The sequence below is a fragment of the Geotrypetes seraphini genome, chromosome 7, assembly GCF_902459505.1.
Source record: "Geotrypetes seraphini chromosome 7, aGeoSer1.1, whole genome shotgun sequence".
Classification (NCBI taxonomy): domain Eukaryota; kingdom Metazoa; phylum Chordata; class Amphibia; order Gymnophiona; family Dermophiidae; genus Geotrypetes; species Geotrypetes seraphini.
This window is the reverse complement of record NC_047090.1, coordinates 99,691,355-99,715,040: the sequence shown is the minus strand read 5'-3', so window position 1 is coordinate 99,715,040 and position 23,686 is coordinate 99,691,355. Positions and strand designations below refer to the sequence as shown.

General features: G+C 39.7%; 1 protein-coding gene across 5 annotated transcripts in view; it reads left to right on the top strand.

Moving 5' to 3' along the window:
• PLEKHH1 (pleckstrin homology, MyTH4 and FERM domain containing H1) overlaps nucleotides 1-23,686 on the top strand; it is a 288,947-nt gene that overhangs the window by 110,659 nt on the left and 154,602 nt on the right. For all 5 annotated transcript variants that reach the window (XM_033951458.1, XM_033951455.1, XM_033951456.1 and 2 more), the window contains 2 exons: nucleotides 2,246-2,308; nucleotides 19,411-19,560. In XM_033951458.1, coding sequence (XP_033807349.1) covers nucleotides 2,246-2,308; nucleotides 19,411-19,560 — 213 coding nt within the window. The remainder of the gene's footprint in view (nucleotides 1-2,245; nucleotides 2,309-19,410; nucleotides 19,561-23,686) is intronic.

Here is a 23,686-nt window from a genome sequence, read left to right as displayed (position 1 = left end):
CGCGAATCTAAATACCTTCTTACAGCAGCTGTAAGAAGGTAATTTAGATTCGCGGTTAAGGGCAGGGAGGTTTGTCGGACCGGGGCTGTTGTCGGTCGGTCGGGGAAGTGCCACAAAAGTAAGGGAACCTGGCCGGCTGTGCTGCACCCGGGGCGGTAGAGAAGGTGTGCGGAAGAAGGGGTCGTCTTATACGGCGAGTATAACACAAAACTCTATTTTTTAACTGAAAGTTGGGGGGTCGTCTTATACGCCCAGTCGTCCTATACGCCGGCAAATACGGTACTTATATATCTTATAGTTTTCCAAGTATCAATCAATATTTTGTGGTCCTTATATAACCTTGGCATTTGAATACTGATAACATGACTCAGACGTAAAGGAAACATTAATCTCCATTCTAACCAGAACCAATCTGGTATATGTTCAGTGGGCTCTGGGAGGATCCAATACATACCCTGACGCATAATATAGGCTTGATGGTACCTATAAAAATTTGGAAAATTTACCCCTCCCTCCGCAATTGGTCTTTGTAAAGATACTAGAGCAATTCTGGGGGGTTTTCCAAGCCAAATAAATTTTGTTAACATCTTATCCAGTTTTTTATAAAATGACCCCTGAAAAAAAAATTGGTATCATACCCATTTGGTAACAAACTACTGGTAATATCATCATTTTTACAGTTTGTATTCTCCCCCACCAGGATATGCATAGAGGATTCCATTGCTCACACATTTCTGACACTTTTTGTAATATATTTTTTTCATTAATTTTCATTGTCTCATCTACAGTTTTTGTAATCCAAATTCCTAAGTATTTTAATCCTTCTTCTTTCCAAATAAAAGAATATGAATCAAATAGACTTTTTGTACAATGGGAAGTACTTCTGAGTGGAAGTACTTCTGATTTATTCCAGTTTATTTTATATCCTGAAAATTTTCCAAATTTTTCAATTAGTTCAAGCAAATTTGGAATGGTTGTTTCCGGATTTCTCAAATAAAGTAAAATATCATCAGCATATGCTGATAATTTATATTCTCTATCTGAATGTGGAATACCCTGTATCTCCCTTGTTTGTTTTATAGCTAATAACAAGGGTTCTAAAACGATATCAAAAAGCAGTGGAGATAGTGGGCATCCTTGTCTAACTCCCCTTTGTAAAATAAATTTTTCTGAAATATTATTATTGATGTATAATCTAGCAACAGGGGAGTTATACAATGCTTTTATTATTTGTATAAAACCGGATCCTATACCAAACCATTCCATTGCCTGAAACACTTCTAAAACCCTCAATTCTCGTGAAGTCTTGAAACACCAAAACACTTCTCTTGACGTGATCCCCACCCCAATGTATCACCATTCTCTTCCCTTTCTTATTAATTTTACATTACATTAGTGATTTCTGTTCCGCCGCCTTTACTTCGATGCATTTAAAAACTTCCCCTCCCCTACTTCTCTTTTGTTCCATTTACGTCAATGTGAACTCGTTTAATATTTGATAAGATATTGCTTTTAATTCACCCTTTTTTAATTTCTTTTTTTAATCTCATTATATTGTACACCGTTTAGACACTTGTTTTGATAGACGGTATTTCAAAAATAAAGAAACTTGAAACTTCTGGGCCTCAGGGTACAAAGGCAGGCCAGGTTTTCAGGATATCCACAATGAATATGCAATGAGATACATTTGCAAACCAAGGAGGCAGTGTATGCAAAGCTCCCTAATGCATATTTATTGTGGATATCCTGAAAACATGACCTGCTGTGGAACAGAACTGAGTAGCCCTGTTCTATTACTTTGATTCCATCCTCATGCTAAGGGATCCTCTGCATTTATCAAACCTGCCACCATTTTGTAGGGATTGAAGCTTTTGAAACTAAAGTCATGCATTCTCTTTGCCTGTGCTCCCTGCAGTGGGCACAGAAAGAATGTAGGGTTCGGAAAGCTTGCCGAATGTAAATCCTCAAAGGGGGAGAGGTCAGGGACTAAAGAATTTCCTTTGACCCGTGTAATGAATGGCTAAGCTCAGTAATGAGAAACAGGTTACTCCAGATCACTGGGCCGGGATGTGAAAGGGGGTTTTTTTTTTCCTTTATTCTGCAGAGAAATTATACTTACCCTGGAAATGCCAGTAATCAGGGGTTGTTTGGAGAGAAAATGAATTATACAGTGTGCTTTGCATATTTTTAATCACAATAATACAGCTTGCCAACTTGGATTTTTTTTATTTATTTGTATTTACAGATGCAAGAACTGGAACTCAGGGTTTTTGAGGCAGAACAGCGAGCAGAGATTGCAGAGAAACAGGTACAATGCCCCATCCTCTCCCATAAAGAATATGTGCAACATTTAATACATGAAGTCCACCTTTGTTATGTCATAGGCAAAGGAGTGGCAGTTTTGGTTCAGGTCCACCTAGCAGCGTTACATGTCTTTAGTGTAGCTGGTGGAGATCTCCAGGCCCTACCAACTGGAGAATTCCCTCTGATGTTCCCTGAGCTGTCTTAACCCCAGGATAGTCAGTGGCATCCTTCCAGCTGCTGATGCTAGCACCCCCACGTATGCTCAGTTCAACTTGTACTCCTCACACATGCATGGATTTGGGAGGGGGGAGGAAATGCCAGTTTAACTGAGTATGCCTAGGGATGTTGGCATCGACAGCTGGAAACATACCACGACTTCCCCCAGAGTTGAGACAGCTCAGGGGGCTCTAGCTTCAGCTGGCGGAGCTTGGGGATCCCCACCAGCCAAAGTATTAATTTTTTACCACAGACAGAAAGAAAATGGATGGGCTTTGTCCACCCAGTCTACTCCTAGACCCACCCAGAAATTGAGGTCTGGCTATGCTACTGTGGCAAAGCGTCCAAGTTACCCAGTTCAGGAGGGAGGTTTAGGCCAGCTTTTTTTTTTTTTTTTACAACCACATCCTGATGCATTATGGGACTTGCAGCACTGATTTCAATAGGTAGAATCAGGAAACTACAAATTAGAGATTGACACGGTGGCAAAATTCATCACCGTCCCTGTCCCCGCGGAAAAACGCGGGGCATAATCCCATGCCATTTTCTAGTGTCTATTTCAACCTCCAAGCAATAACAATCAAAATTCTCTGTCATATGAAGCTACTTGGAATGCTAAAGTATGGCCAGAAATTTCTTACTTCTACAACCCTGTACTGACGGAAAGGGAATAGGACATATATGATACTATAAAACGGAGCGGTACCATACATAACCTTATAGCAAAAGCAACCCAATTTAAACAAAACATGAGCCACCATTGGCAGCCAACGTAATTCACAATAAAATGGAGTCACATGATCATATTTTTTAAGACCGTAGATCATTCTAACCGCTGTATTCTGAATCAGTATGAGCCCAACCATGTCTTTCTTGGGAATTGTTAAATACACAATATTACAATAATCCAAAAGACTCAATAATAAAGATTGTACCAGAAGTTTAAAAGCTGAAAACTAAAAAAAAAAAAGGTTTAATGGTATGCAGTTTCCATTGCGTGTAATAACTCTTATGTACCACAGCATCTATTTGTTTTTTCATAGTCAGATGCTGGTCCAAAATAACTCCCAATATTTTAATTGTTGTTTGAATTGTATACAAGGTAGAATTTATACTAATCGATGGCTCATGAATAATCTTATGTGGCGACACAACAAAAAACTTTGACTTATCAGGGTTTATATGATCCTGCATCCAAGAGTTCATCAATTGCAACACAGACTCAATTTTGTGAGAGATTTAAGATAGAACTGTAGCACAAGGTATAACAATTGTAATATCGTTGGCATAGCTGAACAGTTCTATACCTAGGTTACTCAAACTGTAGCCCAAGGAGGAGAGCTATACTTTAAATAATGTGGGTGAGAGTGGGGAACCCTGGGGTACACCTCTCGGCTTTTTCCAATTAAAGGAAAACTGGTTATTAAACTTGACCTTATATTGTCTGAATTCTAAAAACCCTTTAAACCACAGGAGAACATTACCCTGTAGGCCAAAAGCATCCAAACAAGCCAATAATTTGGTGTGATCTACCAAATCAAAGGCGCTACTTAGGGTGTTTGACTGGGTAATGAATTAAATGGGTGTTTGCGGGTATGAATGTGTTTTGGGTTGGATACTTTCATGTTCTTACTTGGAAGCAATCTTTCATTAGTTTTTTCTATTTAAATGCTGCTTTGAGCTGTATAATACATCAAGTTCATCAATTATGGGCTTGGTTTAATTGCAATGTTTTAATTGGAATGGTAGGAAATTCTAAAGGGATAAGTTTTGGATAGTATATAAGAATATTTTTGAGATTTGAAGGTTTATAGGAAATGAATTAAATATATGGTATTTATTCACGTGGAGGGGCAAAATAAAAAAAAAAAGTCTAAGTCTCCTTTTGGCCTAAGTCCCTAAACGTTCAACCCAGAAGCAGGGAAAGTGTCCATAACCAAAACATACGTCCATCTTTTGATTATGGCCTTCCTCTGCCTAAACGCGGCAGTTCAGGTAGAAGAGTGATGGCATCGCGGTAGGGGAGATGAGGCATCTCTCCTGCTGCGATGGTTAGGTTGCCGGGCCGCTGAACTGATGGCGCCAACGGCCATCAGCTCATCGACCCGTTTTTCGGCACTTAGACCTGGTTTTATTTCGTCTAAGTGAAAAAGGTCTAAGTGCCGACTAGGCAACTTTTAACTGTTTTGGTTATACCTGTTGTACAGCTAGGTGTAGATCGGCCCGCCCACTGCCCGCCCTTTCCCCTCCTCTAAACACACCTCTTTTCTCTCTGTGCGTCTAGAGGCAGGGGAAAGGCCTAAGTTGGTTTTAGATATGTCTAAAAACCAGCTTTGGTTATGGCTACTTGGACAATCAGGCTTTTTGATCGTCCAAGTAGCCATTTAGGACACTTTTTAGACTTTTTTTTTTTATTATTACCCCCATATTTTATAGTGTAATATGCTCTCTCATATCAAATTAAATAATATTTTATAATGATTATTGGAGGAGGGCAATGAAAATGAGATTTAACTGGTAATTGTTATGATCTTTTTAGGGAATATAATGTTATTGGACTAATATATTTGATTTGTGATTTTATATTATATTTGGTAATTGTATGCTTGGGGATGAATAATTGTGTTTATAGAGTGGGTGTTAGTATGGTTGGGGGATGAATGAATTGTGAAAATGGAGTATTTTTAAGAGATTGGTTTACACATATTATATGAATTGCTATCAGATTTTAGATTTTATAGTGAATTTATGGAATTAAGATGTATATTATTTATCTATACTATTTGTACAAATCCATAAAGTGAAATTTAGATTCATAATACAAACAATGAGATTTATTTTTAAACACTTTTTTTGTATATATATCACACTATCTTTAAGCATGTTACATTAACGGGTGCTAGAATAGATGTGTGTGTCTGTCTTTCTTTCTCTCTCTCTCCTTGGCTGCTTTATGTCTGTCTTTCTGTCTCTCTCTTTCCTCGGCTGTCTACCACCACCCCTTCCCTGCTCCCCCTGTCCAGCAGCAGCCCTTCTCCCTTCCTTTTACCTCCCCCCTATCCAGAAGCACTTCTTCCCTGCTCCCCCCTGTCCACCAGCAGGCCTTCTCCCTTCCTTTTACCACCCCCCCCTGTCCAGCAGCACCTCTTCCCTGCATCTGTCTCTCTCCCTGGCCCCCTGTCTTTCTTTCTGAATGTCTCTCTGTCTCTCTCCCTAGCCCCCTGCCTGCCTGTATTTTTCTGTTGTGCCATGCCTGTTTCTTCGTGGCCCCCTTCTGTCTTCCCCCCCCCAGAGCAAAGCATGATTGCTGTCTGCCCCCCAGCACACTCCTCTTCCCCTCCACTTCCCTGAGCATTTGAGAATGTTTACCAGCATGGGACACCTTGCAGCACCCGCACGACACCCTCCAGCCATTCCTCTTGAAACCGCCACCGCCGCTCAAATGCATGCATGCACCGGCAGCTGTTGCAAGCCGTTGCACGCGCCGGCAGCTGTCACAAGCTGCCGTGCGCACTTCAAGCTACCGTACGCCGTAAATAGAATACGGCCACAGAAGGACACAGCACTCTACCAGGGATCACAAAACCTTAAGTGATCATGCATGCTTAGGGTTTTATTATAAAGGATAATTTGATATTTTAGTATTTAGACAGAATTTTTGTTTCATTAAGTTGGAGCAATTATTTATTTTTGATGTTGATATAGAATAATATAAAATAATAGTTTTAAATGAGATAGGGGATTTATTTTTGAATAATTTTAAGAATGTTCTTTACAATTAAATTGATAGTTCATTATTTAAATTGAACATTTATTATTTCTTTTTAATTTTAGGATTGAATAATATAAAAGATACTTATTTCTCTATGATTAATTTTAATCTCCTTTATGTGGATTGTTAGGAAGATTAATCATAACACATACTATATACTATATTCAAGATTTGATATTATTTAATGTTTTTGGGTTTTTGATGTTAATTAGTATTTTCTTGAAGGTCGGGTTTGGGGAGTGAATGGGGACATAGAGATGACTCTGGACAATATGTTTGTCTGTGGTCAAGGAGTGGGAATTAATTATGGGTGGAAATATAAGGGGGGATGGTGGAAGTTAGATTGTAAAAAGGGATGGGAATGTGGGGATGGGCAGGGGTTGGGAATTATTAAGATGGGTTGGGTTGGGGGGTGGTATGGATAGGAATGGGGATTGGGGGATTGGGAGAGTGGTTTGGATGGAAGGTGACAAAAGACTTTACTAGATTGCTATGGGATGTGGGATGCAATGGAGGATTTTTGTGCTTGTTTTAGATGGGGACTGGTGGCTGGGATGGTTCCTATCTTTTGATTGGATTTTTATTACCAATTTATGTAATATCTTTTTTGGTCAAGTGTATACATGGCTTTAAAATTCATTACTTGGAATGTGGGGGGGCGGGGGAGGGGAGGATTTCCTCTCCAATAAAAAGGAAAAAGATAATTGCAGAGTTTAAATAGACATAAAGCTTCTATAGCTTTTTTACAAGAGACACATTTGACAGCACAAGAGCATTCTAAACTTCTTGCTTGGTGGGTTGGTGATTATATTGAAGCTCCGGTTGTTGAAAAGAAACATGTTCATATTGATCCTGGAGGTCGATATATTGTGGCAAAGGTTAGGATTAATGAGGCAGATTTATTACTTTGCAATTTATATGATCCTAATTGTTATGATAAAAAAATTATTCACTACAATTTTTAATAGGGGGTGATTCTAATAGGGTGGCAAATCCAGAGATAGACAAACCGGTGCTTCGGACGGCGGATAGACTGGATGTCACAAAAGGGATTCCTTTGTTTTGTGATTCTTTAAATTTATTGGATATCTGGAGAGTGATTTGGATAGAGATTATACTCATTGTTCCAGGGCTCACAATACTCATTCAAGGATTAATTATCTCCTTTGCTCTGATATATTTCTAAAAATTCAAGAGACTGGTATTGGACCAACAGAGATATCGGATCATGCCATTGTTTGGGTTATGTTAATCCTGATCTCTGAGACTTTGGGTATACCTCAATGGAGATTTCCATTAGATTTGTATTATGATATTAAATTTAAAGAACATATTCTAGGGTGTTGGAATTCTTATCAAATAAATAATGAACAACATAAAGAAACTCCTACTCTGTTTTGGGAAACAGCAAAGGCGGTATTGAGGGGGGGGAAATTATTGCATATTCAAGTCAAAAAAAGAAAGCTCGTGATAGAGATATTTTACGCTTGGAAAAACAAATTATTAAAATTAGAGGTAGTCATGCCAGGTGTCCTACAGAGGATAATACTTCTCAACTATTGGCAACACAACTCCAGTTGAATGAACTCCATCAAAGGACTATTAAATCAGTAAAATATTATCAATATCAATTGTATAAACACGGTAATAAGAGAGGAGCATTATTGGCTTGTTTGGTTAGGGGGAAATGTATTCCAGCTAGAATTTCACGAATTCAATTGGTTCAAGATCAAGTTAACAGGAATATTATTCTTCTCTGTTTGCTCGTAGTCAAGATAAAGGATTATCTAGTGATACTTATTTATCTAGTTTGGGGTTACCTTGTATTGGGCAGGTTGAAAAATCCATTGAATCGTCTTATTGGGGAAGAAGAACTGTTGTTAGCTATACAACAAAGTTCATTATGTAAAGCACCTGGTTTGGTTGGCTATAGAGCAGAGTTTTATAAAATTATTGGGCAAAATATTGCAACTCCTTTAGTATTAATGTTTAATAATCAGATTAAGGAACAATTATTACCAAAAACACTTCATCAAGCTCAAATTGTAGTATTTCCAAAATCAGGAAAAGATCCTAATAGGGCGGAATCTTACAGACCAATATCTCTTCTTTGTTATGAAGCTAAATTGTTGGTTAAGATCTTAGCTAATAGATTGGCAAAATTATTACCTGATTTGATTGCCGAGCCTCAAGTAGGGTTTGTAAGAGGAAGAAAAGCAGTTAAGAATATTCGTTTAATTTTATATTCTTTGGAGTGGGTACGTCATAAGAATTTGCCTTCGTTGTTGAATAGTTTTGACGCAGAGAAAGCATTTGATAGGGTTAAATGGGAATTTCTATTTGCAGTCTTGACTAAATATGGTATTACATGATATTTTCAGGAAACTATAAGGCCCCTTACTCGGATATACAGGCTAGAGTATTTGTTAATGGATGTCATTCAGAATTTTTTAATGTGAGTGAAGGGACGAGGCAAGGATGCCCCTGTTTCCTATTACTTTTTATCTTTCTTTGGACCTATTGATTCATGAAATTCTTTCTAATCCAGATATTATTGAAGTGGATATAAGGGCTTCTACTTTTAAAATTGCTGCTTTTGCAGATGATATTTTAGTTCATTTAACAAATCCTAGATTATCATTACCTACTTTATTGGAAAGTTTTGTTGAATATGGTGATTTTTCAGGATTTAAATTAAATATGGATAAATCAGAAGCTATTGCTACAAATGATAATTTGCGTATACAATGGGGTTCTAATTTTCCACTAAGATGGATGGAGTGCCAATTTAAATATTTGGGTATCCATATATCAGTAGACCCTAAATTTTTATATAAATCTAATATTCCAGATTTACTAAATCATACAAGACAGCAATTGCTAAAGTGGCAGTCTTTACCTTTATCCCAGGGTATAGCTCTTTTAAAATGGTTCTTTTCCCCAAGTGATTATATACTTTAAATGCTTCCTCTGGATTTAACAAGTAGAGATTGGCGGAAATTAAGAACTGCAATTACTAGTTTATTTTTTTGGGGGGTGCATATGTTTCTCCATGAATGCAGTGATTAGAGTGGCTTATGGGCCTGTGTCCTCCTCTCCATAGTTCACTAACCCACTCCCAAGACCACTTAAGCCACCTCTGTGCAGCATTCTAGGCTTTCCTATGCCAGGCTGCCAGGTGCTGATGTTCTGGAAGCAGATATATAAAGTTGTTATTAAGTTTTTTTATGGGGGGGGGGTCAGTGATCACTGGGGCTGTGTGTGGGGGTCTGTACTTTGTGTCTGCAGTGCTTATCTGGTCACTTTGGATACCTTTTGTGGACTTAGACCTGGTTTTAGATGGCCTAAGTCACACCGTCTAAGTTCTGTCTAGGCAGTGTTGTAAAACCTTCGGTTATATATGCAGTACGACTAAGTCTAGGACGTCCCACGACCTGCCCTAATCCCGCCCTCACCACTCCTCTTAAAACGCCCCTTTTGGCTCTGGTCATTCAGCAGCACTGTGAAGGCCTAAGTCGTTTTTAAATACGTCTAAAACCCTGTTCGATTATCGGGACTTGGACGTTTTTTGTTACTGATCGTCCAAGTGCTGATTTAGGCCGTTTTTAGACATTTTTCTGTTTTGATTATGAGCCCCATAGAGTTTTACAAAGGGCCTATTTCTCCCAAATTCAAGCTTTTCATGCGGGTTTGGTAAATTCCCCAATTTGTATTAAATTTGATAAAGATCTTAGGACATTATCTCATGCTCTTTGGCTGTGTCCTTTAACTAAGTCTTTCTGGTCAGCCATCCTATTATATTTGGGTTCATTATGGGATAGTCCTGTTGTGGGTTCTCCAAGGGGTGTACTTTATGGTAAGGCAACTGCTTGTGGGGTATTTGGTCTAGGGAGATGTCTTTTATTTCAGAAGGCATGTATGATTGGGCATACATGTATTATACAATATTGGTTATAGAAATAATCTCCACGTTTTGGGCATTGGAGGAACCAGTTGCTTTTATTTGAGGTCTGGGAAGTTCGTCGATCTCTTAGACAAGCTTGTCTTTTTATGAAGACTTGGGATCCCTATATTCAAAAACTTTCACTTAGAGCAAGCAGTTTAATTCTTAATGAAATATATTGAAGCTGTAGTTGCTTTCATTGTATTCCAAAACTTGGCTGTTTTGTCACCTTTCATCTTGGGTGGGAAGGGAAAATGGGATGGAGGGGATGGGATGATGGGAAGGGGGAATGGGTTGAACGGAGGGGGGTAGGGGGGGGGGGAGGGAGAAGGGAGGGGGTAATATTGGGGAATTATGGTTTGTTAAATAGAATGTTTGGAGGAATGATAGTATTTATGATAATATTTTACATATTATATGGATTGGAATTTTAAATTGGTAAAAATTTTTGTAAGGAATATCTTTAATAATAATAATAATAACAGTTTATATACCGCAGGACCGTGAAGTTCTATGCGGTTTACAATGATTAAAAATAGTACAAATTGAGTGGAATTGATAAGTTAATACTAGTAAATCGTGGTTCTAGGGATCAGTTAAGTGGGAGTGATTGTATAAATCAGTTGCTGAAGTAGTTCAGGAACAGATATGCTTTTAGGTGTTTCCTAAATTCCCCGTAAGTATTAGCTAGCATAATTAATTGTTCCAGGTCTTTACCCCATAATGCTGCTTGATATGAGAGAAGATGTTGGTGGTGACTTTTGAATTTACATCCTTTAACCAGTGGAGATACAAAATTCAAGTGTGAGCTTCTCTTATGTTTGTTGGTTGGGAAGGAGAAAAGGTCCGTTATATATTTAGGGGCTAAGCCGAACAATGCCTTAAAGCAGAAACATCCAAACTTAAACTTCACACATGCCTCCATCGGCAACCAATGCAGGAGTCGGTAAGAAGGAGATGATACATGGTCAAATTTCTTCAACCCAAAAATTAGTCTGACTGCTGCATTTTGCACCAGTTGTAATCATTGCAAGTTCTTCTGGGAAATTGCTAGATAGGTGATGTTACAGTAGTCAAGTTGGCTCAATATAAGGGATTGAACTAGAATTCTGAATGATGAAGCATCAAAGTATGCTCTGATGGACCGAAGCTTCCAGAGAGTGAAGAAATCTTTTTTAACCAGAGAGTCCACCTGGTCTTTCATGGTTAGGCCCTGGTCCAGTATTAAACCCAGAACTTTCATAGTATGTTGAATAGGGTAACTGAGATTATTGATGCACAATTGAGTTTTTGTATCAAGTGGTTGTGATGAAGCTACAAAGAATTTTGTTTTTTCTGAGTTAAGCTTCAGTCTGAATTCAGTCATCCATTGTGCCATCAAGTTCAGTACTTCTGTTGCCATGGGAGTAGCTTCTATATATCTTTCTGCATAATATGAATGTATTGTTACTTTGTTCCTTCAATAAAAAATGTTTGAACTTAAAATGATGAGAATAAATTTATAATGCAGAATAAAATAAAAAGCAGGTTCTGAACACCCAGTTTCCTGCAGCACATAGAGTTCTGTAACAAATGCTGGGTTTGTACTCGTATAAACAAGGAACAATAAAGCACTTCATTTGCTCTTTTTGCCAAAGGTTTTGCCAGCACCAGAAGGTGTTTTGGCTCCCCTGAAAAATTAATATCATCCACACCCCCTCCCTTAAAGCTGCCTCATGTCCTTGAGTTGTGTACTATGCTATGCCATTGTAGTATGCTACAATACAGTTGTGGGCATACTGATGATAACAAAATAACAATCCTCTTTCAAATGCATCTAACCCAGATTATCCAATACAAATCTTATGGGCATTCGTTGAAGCTTACTTCACTTTTATATTTCACTTTTTATGGTACAGCACTGGAGTTCTCAACTATGGGAGGAAAAGACTTCAAGGTTCTGAACATTAGATTAAACTTATTCAGTCACTTCTGCGTGAGCTATCATTAGTCTGAAAAAAAACCCTATTAGGTAGAGTTATGAATGGAATTGCTGTTTTTGTTAATTTAACTTAAAATTTTCATCTGTCCCAATTCTTTCATTTTGTAATATATAAACCGATAGAACGAGTACAGTACTTAGCTTGAGCTGAAGATTAAAGGCCAACGGAGCTTCCCCGTTTCACATCTCTAGGAGCTTTTTCAGGAACCAATCTCCACTCGTAACTTGCACTAGCTATTGTTTGTCGTACTGGCAGTAAGTCTTTACCCATCCGCTTTTCAACCGTGTTACTATTTGGTGCTACAGTTGAGAACTCCAGTGCTGTACCATAAAAAAGTGAAGTAAACTTCAACATATTTGTATGTGAATGCCTCAGTCATATATATGGCCTTGACAGCTACTACATCAACCAAAACTCGGATCAATGACCACCACCATTTTTTCTGAAAAAACTCTTGTAGGTGTCTTCTTTGGGCTTCAGACATGCCAATCGGTCACCACATTATCCGTGGTTCCCCACTTTTTGGCTATGGCTTCTTCAGTAGCCCACTAGTAGTTTTCTCATTTTTTAAACTATTTTATTTGTTTAGTTAAAGTGCTAAAAGTGCTTAGTCTTAGTCTTAATAACTTAGTAGTTAATAATAGTCTTAATAACTTAGTAATTAAAAACTTATCTTAAATATTTGACTTTTTCTTTTTTCTTTTAATGTTCTTATCACATCGGGAAGGGGACCTGTCACATTGACATGTTTCGCCGCTAGGCTGCTTCAAGAAACCCCCCCCCCCCTCTCAAAACTCATCTGCACCATCCCCTGTTATGATAAGATTTGTATGGCATACTGATGATGCCATCCTGCAAGCACCTCTCTGCCTTTCCAGCACTTTGAGAATGTGCTAGAACAGCAACAGCTGAACAGAGAGAGCAGTTACTGGGAAATGCTTGTTTCTAATGCATTGCTGCTTCTGTCTCCTCCATTGCCTCTGTTATCTGGATATGAGAAAGAAGCGTTTTTGAGATGATATCCAAGTCTATTTGTAGATGTTTTTGGTGAACACGTCTAAAATGTTCATCAATGAACATTGCAATTTTTGAAATGGAAAATGTCTATTTTTTTTTGCTTCAAAAATCACTAATTTCCAGACATTTTTGTGCTCAGTACTTACATATTTCTTTAGTTACCATTCCCCTCCCCACCCCCATAAAAAAGAAATATCGTGGAAAAAATGCTTAAAAGGAAGCCATAGGGTGTATAGGAAGCCATAGGTATGTGGCACCATTCCTAGTAAACTAACCTCAAGATATCCCAGCAGAGCAAAAGGACAGCCTAGTGGTCAGTGCAGTGGACTTCACAAAAAAGGTACAAATCCTATCTTAACACCCTTATTTTATTGTGTACACTTCAGGAACACCTAAAATTCTACTGAACCTAACTATACACCACTACAAAAGACCTAGGGTTGTCCACTGGTTTTTGAAAGGCCAGGCCAGCTGCCGTTAGACCCTTCAAACCAGAAGTTGAAAGCTGTTTTTTTTTCCTTGCACTGCCCTGCCCTCGGGGCAGACTGAAGTGGACAGCCCAGTGCTTCTCTCTATCTACCCCTGTTTCCATGATCCAGCTGCTGGCAGCCTGCTTAGAGCCTCTCATCTGACACAAACTGCCCCCAGGTAAACTGGAAGTTCTGTCAGAGGGGCAGTCTGCATCAGAAGAGAAGCTTCAAGCAGACATCCATCAGCATTTCTGAATTCCTGCATTGCCGGAAACCTCATGGAAGACAACACCGTTTAAGGTTGACTGGGGTAGAGGGTGGAGAGAAAGAAAGAGGGAAAGATGATGGAGGTGAAGAAAGAGAGAAGTTATGCACTTGGGAGAGTGAAGGAGGGAACAGAGTAAAATGATGGACTTGGGGCAAGGGAAGAAGAAAGAGAAATGATGTACACAGTGGGGTAGAGGGAAGGGAAGAAAGAGAAAAGTGATGGGTGGAGAGAGAGAAATGATAGACCAAGGGGGAGGGGAGGGAAGAAAGTGAGAAATAATGGATCTGGAGGGTAGAAGGGAGGTAAGAAGAGAGAGTGAAATGATGGAGGGGAAAGAGGAAAGAAAGATAAATGGTGGACCCAGGGGAGGGAAGAAAGATAGAGAAGGACTCGGTGGTGGAGAGAAGGAGGAAGGGAAGAAAGAGAGAAATGATGGATCCATGGGGGAGAGGAGGGAGGGAGGGAGGGAAAAAAGAGAGAGAAATGGTGGACCAAGGGATGAGGGGGAAGAGAGAAGAAAGAAGTAGTAGACCTGGAAGAGAGAAGGAAGAGGATGAAATGGAGGACTCAGAATGGGTTGGAGAGGAAGTGGGGAAGAAATAGAGAGAAATGATCGAACCAAGAGTGGAGGGAGGGAAAGAAAAAGATGTTGGATCACAGAGGAGGAAAGAAAGAGAGAAATGATGGATATGAGGATGAAGGGTGGGGGGGAGGAAGAGATGCCTTTGGTCATTTGGCACCATTACTGCAAGTTGGATTGTGGACATTGAAGAGGAGGGGCTGGGGAAGTGGCATAGTTTTTAAAAAATTGCTATTTGCAAATAAATATTTAATTCCACAGGAGGGAAGGTTTTTTCTTCTAAGATGGTAACTATTGTGGACATTTAGTTGAAGAGGCGTGGGTAGGGGAAAGGGTGAAACAGTAGGTATAACAAGAGACAGGGTGGAGCATTGGATGGAACAAGGGAGGAGCACGGGGCAGAGCAGGTGTTGACAGCCCTAAAAAGCCCTCGGGTCTGCAGTTGTCTCCTATCCATAGGCATAGTTGGTATTTTGTGGGGTTTGGAAGACTCACAATTTCCAACACAAGTATACTATTTAGAGTGGGATATGAACCTGGGTACCTTTTCTTTACAGTCCATTGCACTGACCACTAGCCTACTCCTGGGATCAGCTTGCTGCTCTAATAGGAATTGTCACTGAGTCACAGAGTCTGCTGTCAGCATTGGCGTTCATCTGATGTCACTTCATGGCCTCGCGACCAGGAAGTGATTTCAGAGGGGAGTCAGGCTGGTGCAAGCAGCAGGCCAGAGAAGTTGCTCATTTTGGCGAAGATTTAAAGAGGTACAGGGGGAGAGAAGGGAGGGCACAAGCATGGCATATTTGGGGAGGTGGCAGAGAAGTGCCGGCTCCCCCATGAAGATAGTGCCCAGGGCAGTCCACCCCCTCACCCCACTCCCTTACTAAGCCACTGAGTTAGGGCACCTTTCTGTGACCTAGTCATGATTGAAACAGGCCCAAATAAAAAGTCTCAATTTTCACTCAAGACATTTTTATTTTGCTCCATTTTTCCAGAGAAAAAGTCCGAAATTCTCAGCCTGCCCAAGTCCCAACCCCTTTTGATTTGACAAACTGTTGAGAAATCTGTCTCGAATCTAATTTCCAAAAATCACAACTTAGACATTTTGCAGTGAAAAACATCATCTAGAGCTTTGTGCCATTTTGAGACATTTTTCTTTTTTGAAAATGAGCGCCATAGGTGCCAACATTTCAAAATGATTGGGGTGTCGAGGACAATACAAATCACTCCTCTCTAGATACATGTGATGAGATCCACTAAGTGGTGGTAGGGGGAACAAGAACTGCAGCGCAGAGACATTAGCACTTCCTGCTCTGGTTCATGAAGAGGAGAAAATGTAGAGTGATTTTCTTTCTCTAAATTATATTTGTGTACTATGAAATAGAGAATGACAGGGAAAAATTTATCATCATTTCCCTCCCCCTCCCCATGAGCTCGGTCTCCGTCCCCGCCCCGTCCCTGTGAACTCGGTCCCCAACCACACAAGCTTGGTCCCTGTCCCCACCCCTGCCCTGCAAACTGTCAGATCCCATCTGCACAAGCCTTGAATAGTTATGATTTTATTACTGAACTTATTTTATTAAAGTATAAAAAGAGACAATATTCTGAACAGTTGTCATTTTATAAACATAAATAATACACAGCAAGGATCAACAAAACCCCTGTCTCCCTCCCTGTTACAAATATCCTCTCCACTATTGTGAAAACTGAACAAACCAAATTACTACAGAATGCTACATAGAAAAATCAAGCTAACAGAATACTTCGGTCACACATGGCAGGAATAGTTTTAGGGGGAGTGCAACTAGGGCAACTGCTTCTTGGTCAGAGAGAGATCCCTAAGCTAGCTGGAAGCCAAAGAATCACAGCCTGGGCTTTGCAGGCCCCAGTTATGTGTGATACCAGCTCTAGAAGGATACATATTTCAAATCTGAAATATTCTAATCACAAAATATAAAATAAATTAATTTTTTTTCTACCTTTTGTTGTCTAGTAATTTTATTCTTCAAATCACATTGGTTTCAGGCTTTGGTTTTGGTTTCCTTCTGTCTTCATTGTGGCATGGCTGGCTCCTGAAGGTAAAATAGGTGCAAGAGGAACTAGGGAGGAGATGCCGAGTCTGACACAGGTGCAATTTTTTTTTTTTTTACCACAGGAGCAAGACTTTTCACCACTCCCACAGGGCACTAAAAGGTCTTGTCCCCATTCCTGCGGTAAACCAGTTGCAAATGTCTCCATTCCTGCGGATTTACTGCGGTGACACGGTTTACCGCAGTAAACGTCCCCATGTCATTCTGTACTATGAAATCTGCAATTCTTGTCTGTCTTCCTCCCCACAACAGTTGCTGCTAGTCTTCCTCCCCACAGATTTAGAACAGCAATCATGCTCCACTGGTCAGCTGATTAAACTAGTACTGAGACCTCAAAGCTTAGGGGGGGAGGGGTTAACCCTGAGAACAGAACTCCCATTTCATTCAGTTCAAGTTTAATCAGCGGATTGTGGAAGGGATAAACAAAGTGTTGCACAGGGAATGGGAGATAGAAGAACAAAAGAAGAAAGGAAGCACAAGGAAGTGAGAAGGAGGTAACTTTGCAAAAAATAACAGGGGGAAGGAGAGGAAAGTAAAGGAAACTGCTTATAGTGGGTGGAGGGGGCTGAACGTAAGAAAAAGCATCCGAGATAGACAAGTCAGGGCTAGATACAGTAAGCAGTATGTGAGAATCATGTGTTAAAGTATTCTAAAGCACTGTTCTTCAACTGCCGGTCCGTGGACCGGAGCCGGTCCGCAGGAAATTTCTGCCAGTCCACACAGGACCGGCAAGATTAAAGGCTGCTATCTTACCGCCCTGCTGCTGCTAAAGCCGACAGGAAGTCTTCTTTCCGACGTCATTTCTGACGTCGGAGAGGATGTTTTGGGCCAGCCAATTGCTGCCTGGCTGCCCAGAACATCCTCATTGACGTCAGAAAGAAGACTTCCTGTCGGCTTTAGCAGTAGCAGCAGTAGGGCGGTAAGATAGTAGCCGACCTGGGGAAAGGAAGAGGGAGTCTTTTTTTTTTTTTTTTGCGCGGCAGGAAGGGAAGAAGGTAGACAGGCAGGCAGGCTGGCTTTGGGGTGGGGTGGGACAAAGTGTGGAAGGCAGTGAGAGGGACATAGGAAGGAGGCACTGGGGGCACTAAAGACAGGAAGGGGCACTAAGGACATGGGAAGGAGGCACTGGGGGCACTAAAGACAGGAAGGGGCACTAAGGACATGGGAAGGAGGCACTGGGGCACTAAAGACATGGAAAGGGGGCACTAAAAACATGAGAAGGAGGCACTAGGGGCACTAAAGACATGGGAAGGAGGCACCGGGGGCACTAAGGACATAGGAAGGAAAGAGGGAGGGAATAGAAAGGGACAATTCTTGGGCCTGAGTGCAGAAAGAAAGAAATGAAAGAAAGGATACATAGACAGAAGGAAACGCAACCAGAGACTCATGAAATCACCAGACAGCAAAGGTAGAAAAAATGATTTTATTTTCAATTTAGTGATCAAAACATGTCAGTTTTGAGAATTTATATCTGCTGTCTATATTTTGCACTATATTTGTCTATTTTCCTATCGTTACTGAGGTGACCGAGTTCGCGGAGATGGGGTGGAAACAGGGTTTTTAAATTTTAGTCCTAGTAGTTTGCCGGTCCACAAAATAATTATTTTATTTCTGCCGGTCCATGGGTATAAAAAGGTTGAAAAACACTGTTCTAAAGCATGTGTTAAAAAGAAAAAAATATTACTCCCAATGCAGTAAACTTAAGTTTCAAGTTTATTAGGATTTTATATACCGCCTATCAAGGTTATCTAAGCGGTTTTACAATCAGGACATGCAATCTACAGTGTTATTAGACAGGGCCCAACTAGTATGTGTTCAGGCTGGCCACCCAGTAGCCACAGGCCACCACAGGCAGCTGACCCAAAGCCTTCCCTCTGACTTGCTTGCATTTTGTATCGGAGGTAAGGCTTCTGGATTGCCTTGAAACAGCCTATGTAGGCAAAACATGAATATGTGTCGGCTGACTACACTTCCCTAATGTGAATTAAGATAAGTGCAATGAAATTCAGTCACTGATGAATTTGTTTAATGAATTGACCTTGTCTAATATATAATGGGTATTAACAATTAGTTATTAAGAAATAAGAATATGAGTAACAAAAAATGAGTATTGATTAATGAAGAGTTTTCAAAATATTGTAAGAAGTTGGGCCAATGAAGAACTATGGTAAATTAATACTGCTCATTGATACTGCTTTGAGAATTTCACTTCTGATGGTCCTGAAGCTAAAAAGTTTAATTGGATATGTAATTAAGTATACATCTTTGGATAAAAATAGTGACTGAATTCAGAAAAGCCTGAGATACACTCATATACATACTCATGTCCCCCACCACATACATTCCCCTCACAAATACAGATACATTTTCTTGCTTCCTCACATTAAATATGCACATTCTCATACCAACCCCGCATCAACACACATGTTCTTTTACTTCTCCTCCACCCAGAGTCTCACTTCCTATATCCCTCCCATAAACATTTTCCTCATCCCCATCTCTTCTCATTACTACTTTCCTGCAACATACACTCTGTACCCCTCCCCCAATAATACCCTTTCTGCCTCCCCACAGCCAGCCACTACCTACTCCAGCCAATGTATGTTTAATCACATAAGTTGATGATATTCAGACACAATGTGCAGGGAAACCTTGTATGTGAAAATAAGCTATAGCTGGGTGGGCTAAAAAAAATAGGCCAGAGTGCCAGTTAGGTCACCTTCGGATAATTTGCCTCTGCATGTCTAATTGTGAGGCTGTTCTTTCAGGTGAGAGTCATGGAAGAAAAACTGAAATTGTCTGACGTCAAGACCAGTGAATCTGAGAATTCTTTGTACAAGAAATTCCAGGAACTGACCAGTGTTGTGCAGGAGAAAGAGGATGCAATTCAAAAGCTGGAAGCTCAGCTGGAAAGACAGGTAAAGATGAACCTGCACAGGCAGGAATAATACACATACTCCAAAGTACTTTCTCTATTCTTTTGCCAAAATTCTGATCTATTTTATTACTTGGATCACATTGGTAATACCACTGCTGTACATTTAATTTGAATCATAGAAAATAAAGAGGGAATGGGTGACCTTTCCTCCTCCTCCCCAATCACCTCACCCAGATTTTCCCCTCTCCTGGGTAGACCCCCCCCCCATACACACCTCATCAGTCCTGAAAAGCAGCAGCAATTCCTTGTAGATGGTATGGATGGACAGACTGGATAGGCCTTTAGGGAGACAATTCTACAAAGGGCGCAAAGAAATGACCCAAGAAAGAGTATTTTATAACAGCAAATACATGGGTATGTTCTGTTATAGAATATAGGAATAGGGAGGGAGTCGTGTGCTAATTTGAAGCAGTGATCACTAAGAGATCATGGACATCATGAGGCAATTTTGCATGCATCGTACATTATTCTGTAAATTATGCACAAATCTGGGGATCCTGCCCATGCTTTGCCCTCATGTATGCCCCCTCATACATATGCAGAAACAGCAATGCCAAAATATGTTACAGAATAGTGCCAACCATATATGCGTGTAAATGCTGATTTGCAACACTTATTACCCACATATATCTTACTATTCTGTATCATACATTGGTATTTGGTGCCTAACCCTTGGCACTTATTTATGAAATTGCCTTTACGGTCTTTATCTGCCATAATTTTTATATAGTTCTATGTTTACCAGAATTCAGCGTAAGGTCTGTGAGCCCTCCTGCCCTGACATATCCTGCAGCAGCTCATCTCCTCTATTTGCATAGGTCGTCCTATGAGGGGGCCGCTTAAAAGTTCCCAGCCCAACCAACAAAGATGGGGCAGTCTCTATCGAGGGCAATACACAGTCCAGTGATTTTCCCACTTTTGTCGTTCCATCTGAAAAACACGGAATGAGGAAAGTGGAAAATTGCTGGACTAAATATATAGCAAGCACTATCTTCACAGCAGGAATGCCCATTTTATACCACCTACATAAAAGCGCTATCTCTACATCAGCAAGTGTGTTCTGTGCCGCCAACTGTACAAGTGTTCCACAAGAGGTGCCATATGTACCAACTACCGTACAGGCCCCTGCTCTCCAAGATTATCTGACTATGCTGCTGTGGAATGGGCTAGCTGATCTACTGCAGTCACACGCTGTACTAACTACTGTTAACACACCCCTAGCCTCGACTGGGTCCAAGTAAGGTAAGCAAGATACCACAGACTGCCGCTCTCAGACTCCTGCACTTGCATTATATATGCTAATGAAGGCATTGACAGGCCTATCACACCTGCATCTATGGTTGCATCATCATTGGGAGTGGAGCGTTAACTTCAGACTCTCAACACTCCTCTCGATGGCCTTCATGGCATCCATGTCAACTCCCACCCCATCCCCCGAGGTTGCAACTCTATTGCTAGACATTATAGTGCAACCAGACGTCCTGCTCCCCTCGTTACTTCCGCCACCGTTCCAGGTATACGGGGCATTATGATGAGGACTATGATTCTGACTTATCTTTTCCTTTTTCTAGCAGGTCTGACTACAATAATGAATTCTCTAATGCCAGTCTTTCAGATTCAGCTTTATTGCCTGATCAGACTCTAGCCCTGCAGCCTGTTCTGAATACTAAAGGTCCAAAATAAACAGAACCAAAAAGAATACCATTCTAAACAAATTAAGAAGTCAAAAATACTTCTACATTATATGCAATAGTTAAATCTCTTACAACAAAGAAAAAAGAAACAAGATCATTCGCATCGGCCCAAGCCCTCGCCACTCACTTTATTGATAAAGTCCAAAGCATTAGAGGACTCCTCTTTGCAGATTACTATCTCTTTCTATTCTAAAGATTTCACTGATACAAATACTTCTACAAATTTGTCTTTCTCTAAATGCTCTCAGTTCATTCTCCCAGCTCTGCAGGAAATTCAAAGATGTCATAACTCACTTAATATAAAAGGGACCAGCACAGAAGTTATCCCTCCTTTTTTCTTAAAACGATTCTTTTCTATTTTCAGTCCCTACATCACAGACTTGGTCAGTTCTAGTTTATCATTAGGATCCTTACCCCAAATCTGGAAACAATCAATTATTTATCCAATCATCAAGGACCATAAAACTAGTACTCAAGATATGTCAAACTATTGACCTATAGCTAACATACCTTTCATGGCTAAACTTACTGAAAAAATTGTTTTTTCATCAAATTTCTGATTTCATTGAATAAAAAACAATGGTTTTACATCCCAACAAACTGGTTTTTCGTCATTCACCATTTCTACTAGAACTCTCTCTTATAGGCCTAACTACAAAAATACTCTACCTATCTTGACTATCATCAGTCAGTTATTCTCATTTTTCTTGGATTCTTTCCTCTGCATTTGATACCATTGATCATCATCTGTTATTAACACGCCTTCATTGAAATTTATATAACAGGTCAAGTTATGGATTGGTTCATTTCTTATTTCTCAGAAAGATCATCTAAGGTCATTTTTTAATGGTACATTGTCTGAGCCTTTCACAAATAAGCATGGAATTCTGCTTTTTAACATCTTCATGTCCCCCTCTTCTAACTGTGGGCCAGTCTATTGGCTTTTACCACTATTTGCGTACGTTGATGATGTGCAGTTAATCCATCCCATTGATCTTATAACATAGAGGATGTAGCATCCATCAACCAGAAAACTAGAAAAAATTAAAATTGTTATTACTGTTCCATACATTTGTATACTTACTTAAAACCAATAAAATATTTTGAACACAAAAAAAAAAAAAAAAACATGGTTAGATTCAAACAGGCTGTCCCTTAACATCAATAAATCAAAATTAATGATCTTTCCTTTCAAAGACGGATTAACCCTTCAGGCCCCCTTGAAACTTGAATCTCTACCAATCAAAGTTGTACCCACTTTAAAGCTGTTAGGAGTCACCATTTGACGGTAAATTTTCCTACCACTATCATATTAGTACCATTGTCCAGAAATGCTTTTATCGTCTTAGAATGATTCGTTCTCTCTCAAAATTACTAGAACCAGCTTCCTTGACTATATTGATCCACTCTCTGGTAATTTCTTGTATAGGGCATTTCTTTATAAGGGCATTACTAAAAAAGGAAATAAGACGCCTTCAGATAGTGCAGAACACAGCTATCAAACTTTTCTGTAATGCTAAGAAACATGATCACGTTTCACCTCTTTTGTTCAACACACACTGGCTACCTGTTGAACTAGAATCAGTTACAAAATCCTACTTTTAATCTTTGCAATATGGTTCAAACAATCAACCAGAGTTCATTGATAGACTTAATTCCTTATAGTCCTTCTAAATCGCTTCGTTCAATGTCACAGAATCTCCTTGTTGTACCATCACTAAAATCAATCAACACACTGAGAATCTAATAATTTCGCTGTCACTGCACCTTCTCTTTGGAACTCGCTGCCTAATCACTTATGCATCGAATCCGTGTATAAATCAATTTAAAATCAAAATTCAAAACATTCTTGATCCAGGATGCTTTTGGACAATAACTGTCCTTTTAAGGACCAAAACAAAGCTTTATAGCTTTTTTCCCTCAACTATTGTTTTTTTCCTCTTACTGTGCTCTTTTCTTTAAAGATTGTAGTTCTTGCCCTTTATTTCCCCATTGGTGTGAAGTAAATTTATATGTCTTGATTATGTGTCTTATTAACCTACCCTGGATTGTTTAGTATTTCTAATTTCAATTTGTTTTTTATGGAATTTTTTTTTCATTGTACACCGCTAGAAATTTTGAATTTTAAGCGGTATTATAAATTTTTTAATAAACTTGAAACTTGAAGTTTTATCTACGACCAAATGGGCAGGATCTTCCAATCAGGTATCGGAAGCTCTGAAAACAGATCCCACCTGCAGAATTATTCAGAGAAGCACCTGACTACAATGCGAGTTGCCCCATACACTCGCCTGAATGTTCTTCTACATCACCTTATGAAGAGACCTATGCTCAAAATACTGTGAATCCTTCCTAATATACCAGTTGTTCCAAGAGGTTAGTTTCCCTTTACAAGTTCAGTCTGTCCTGCGG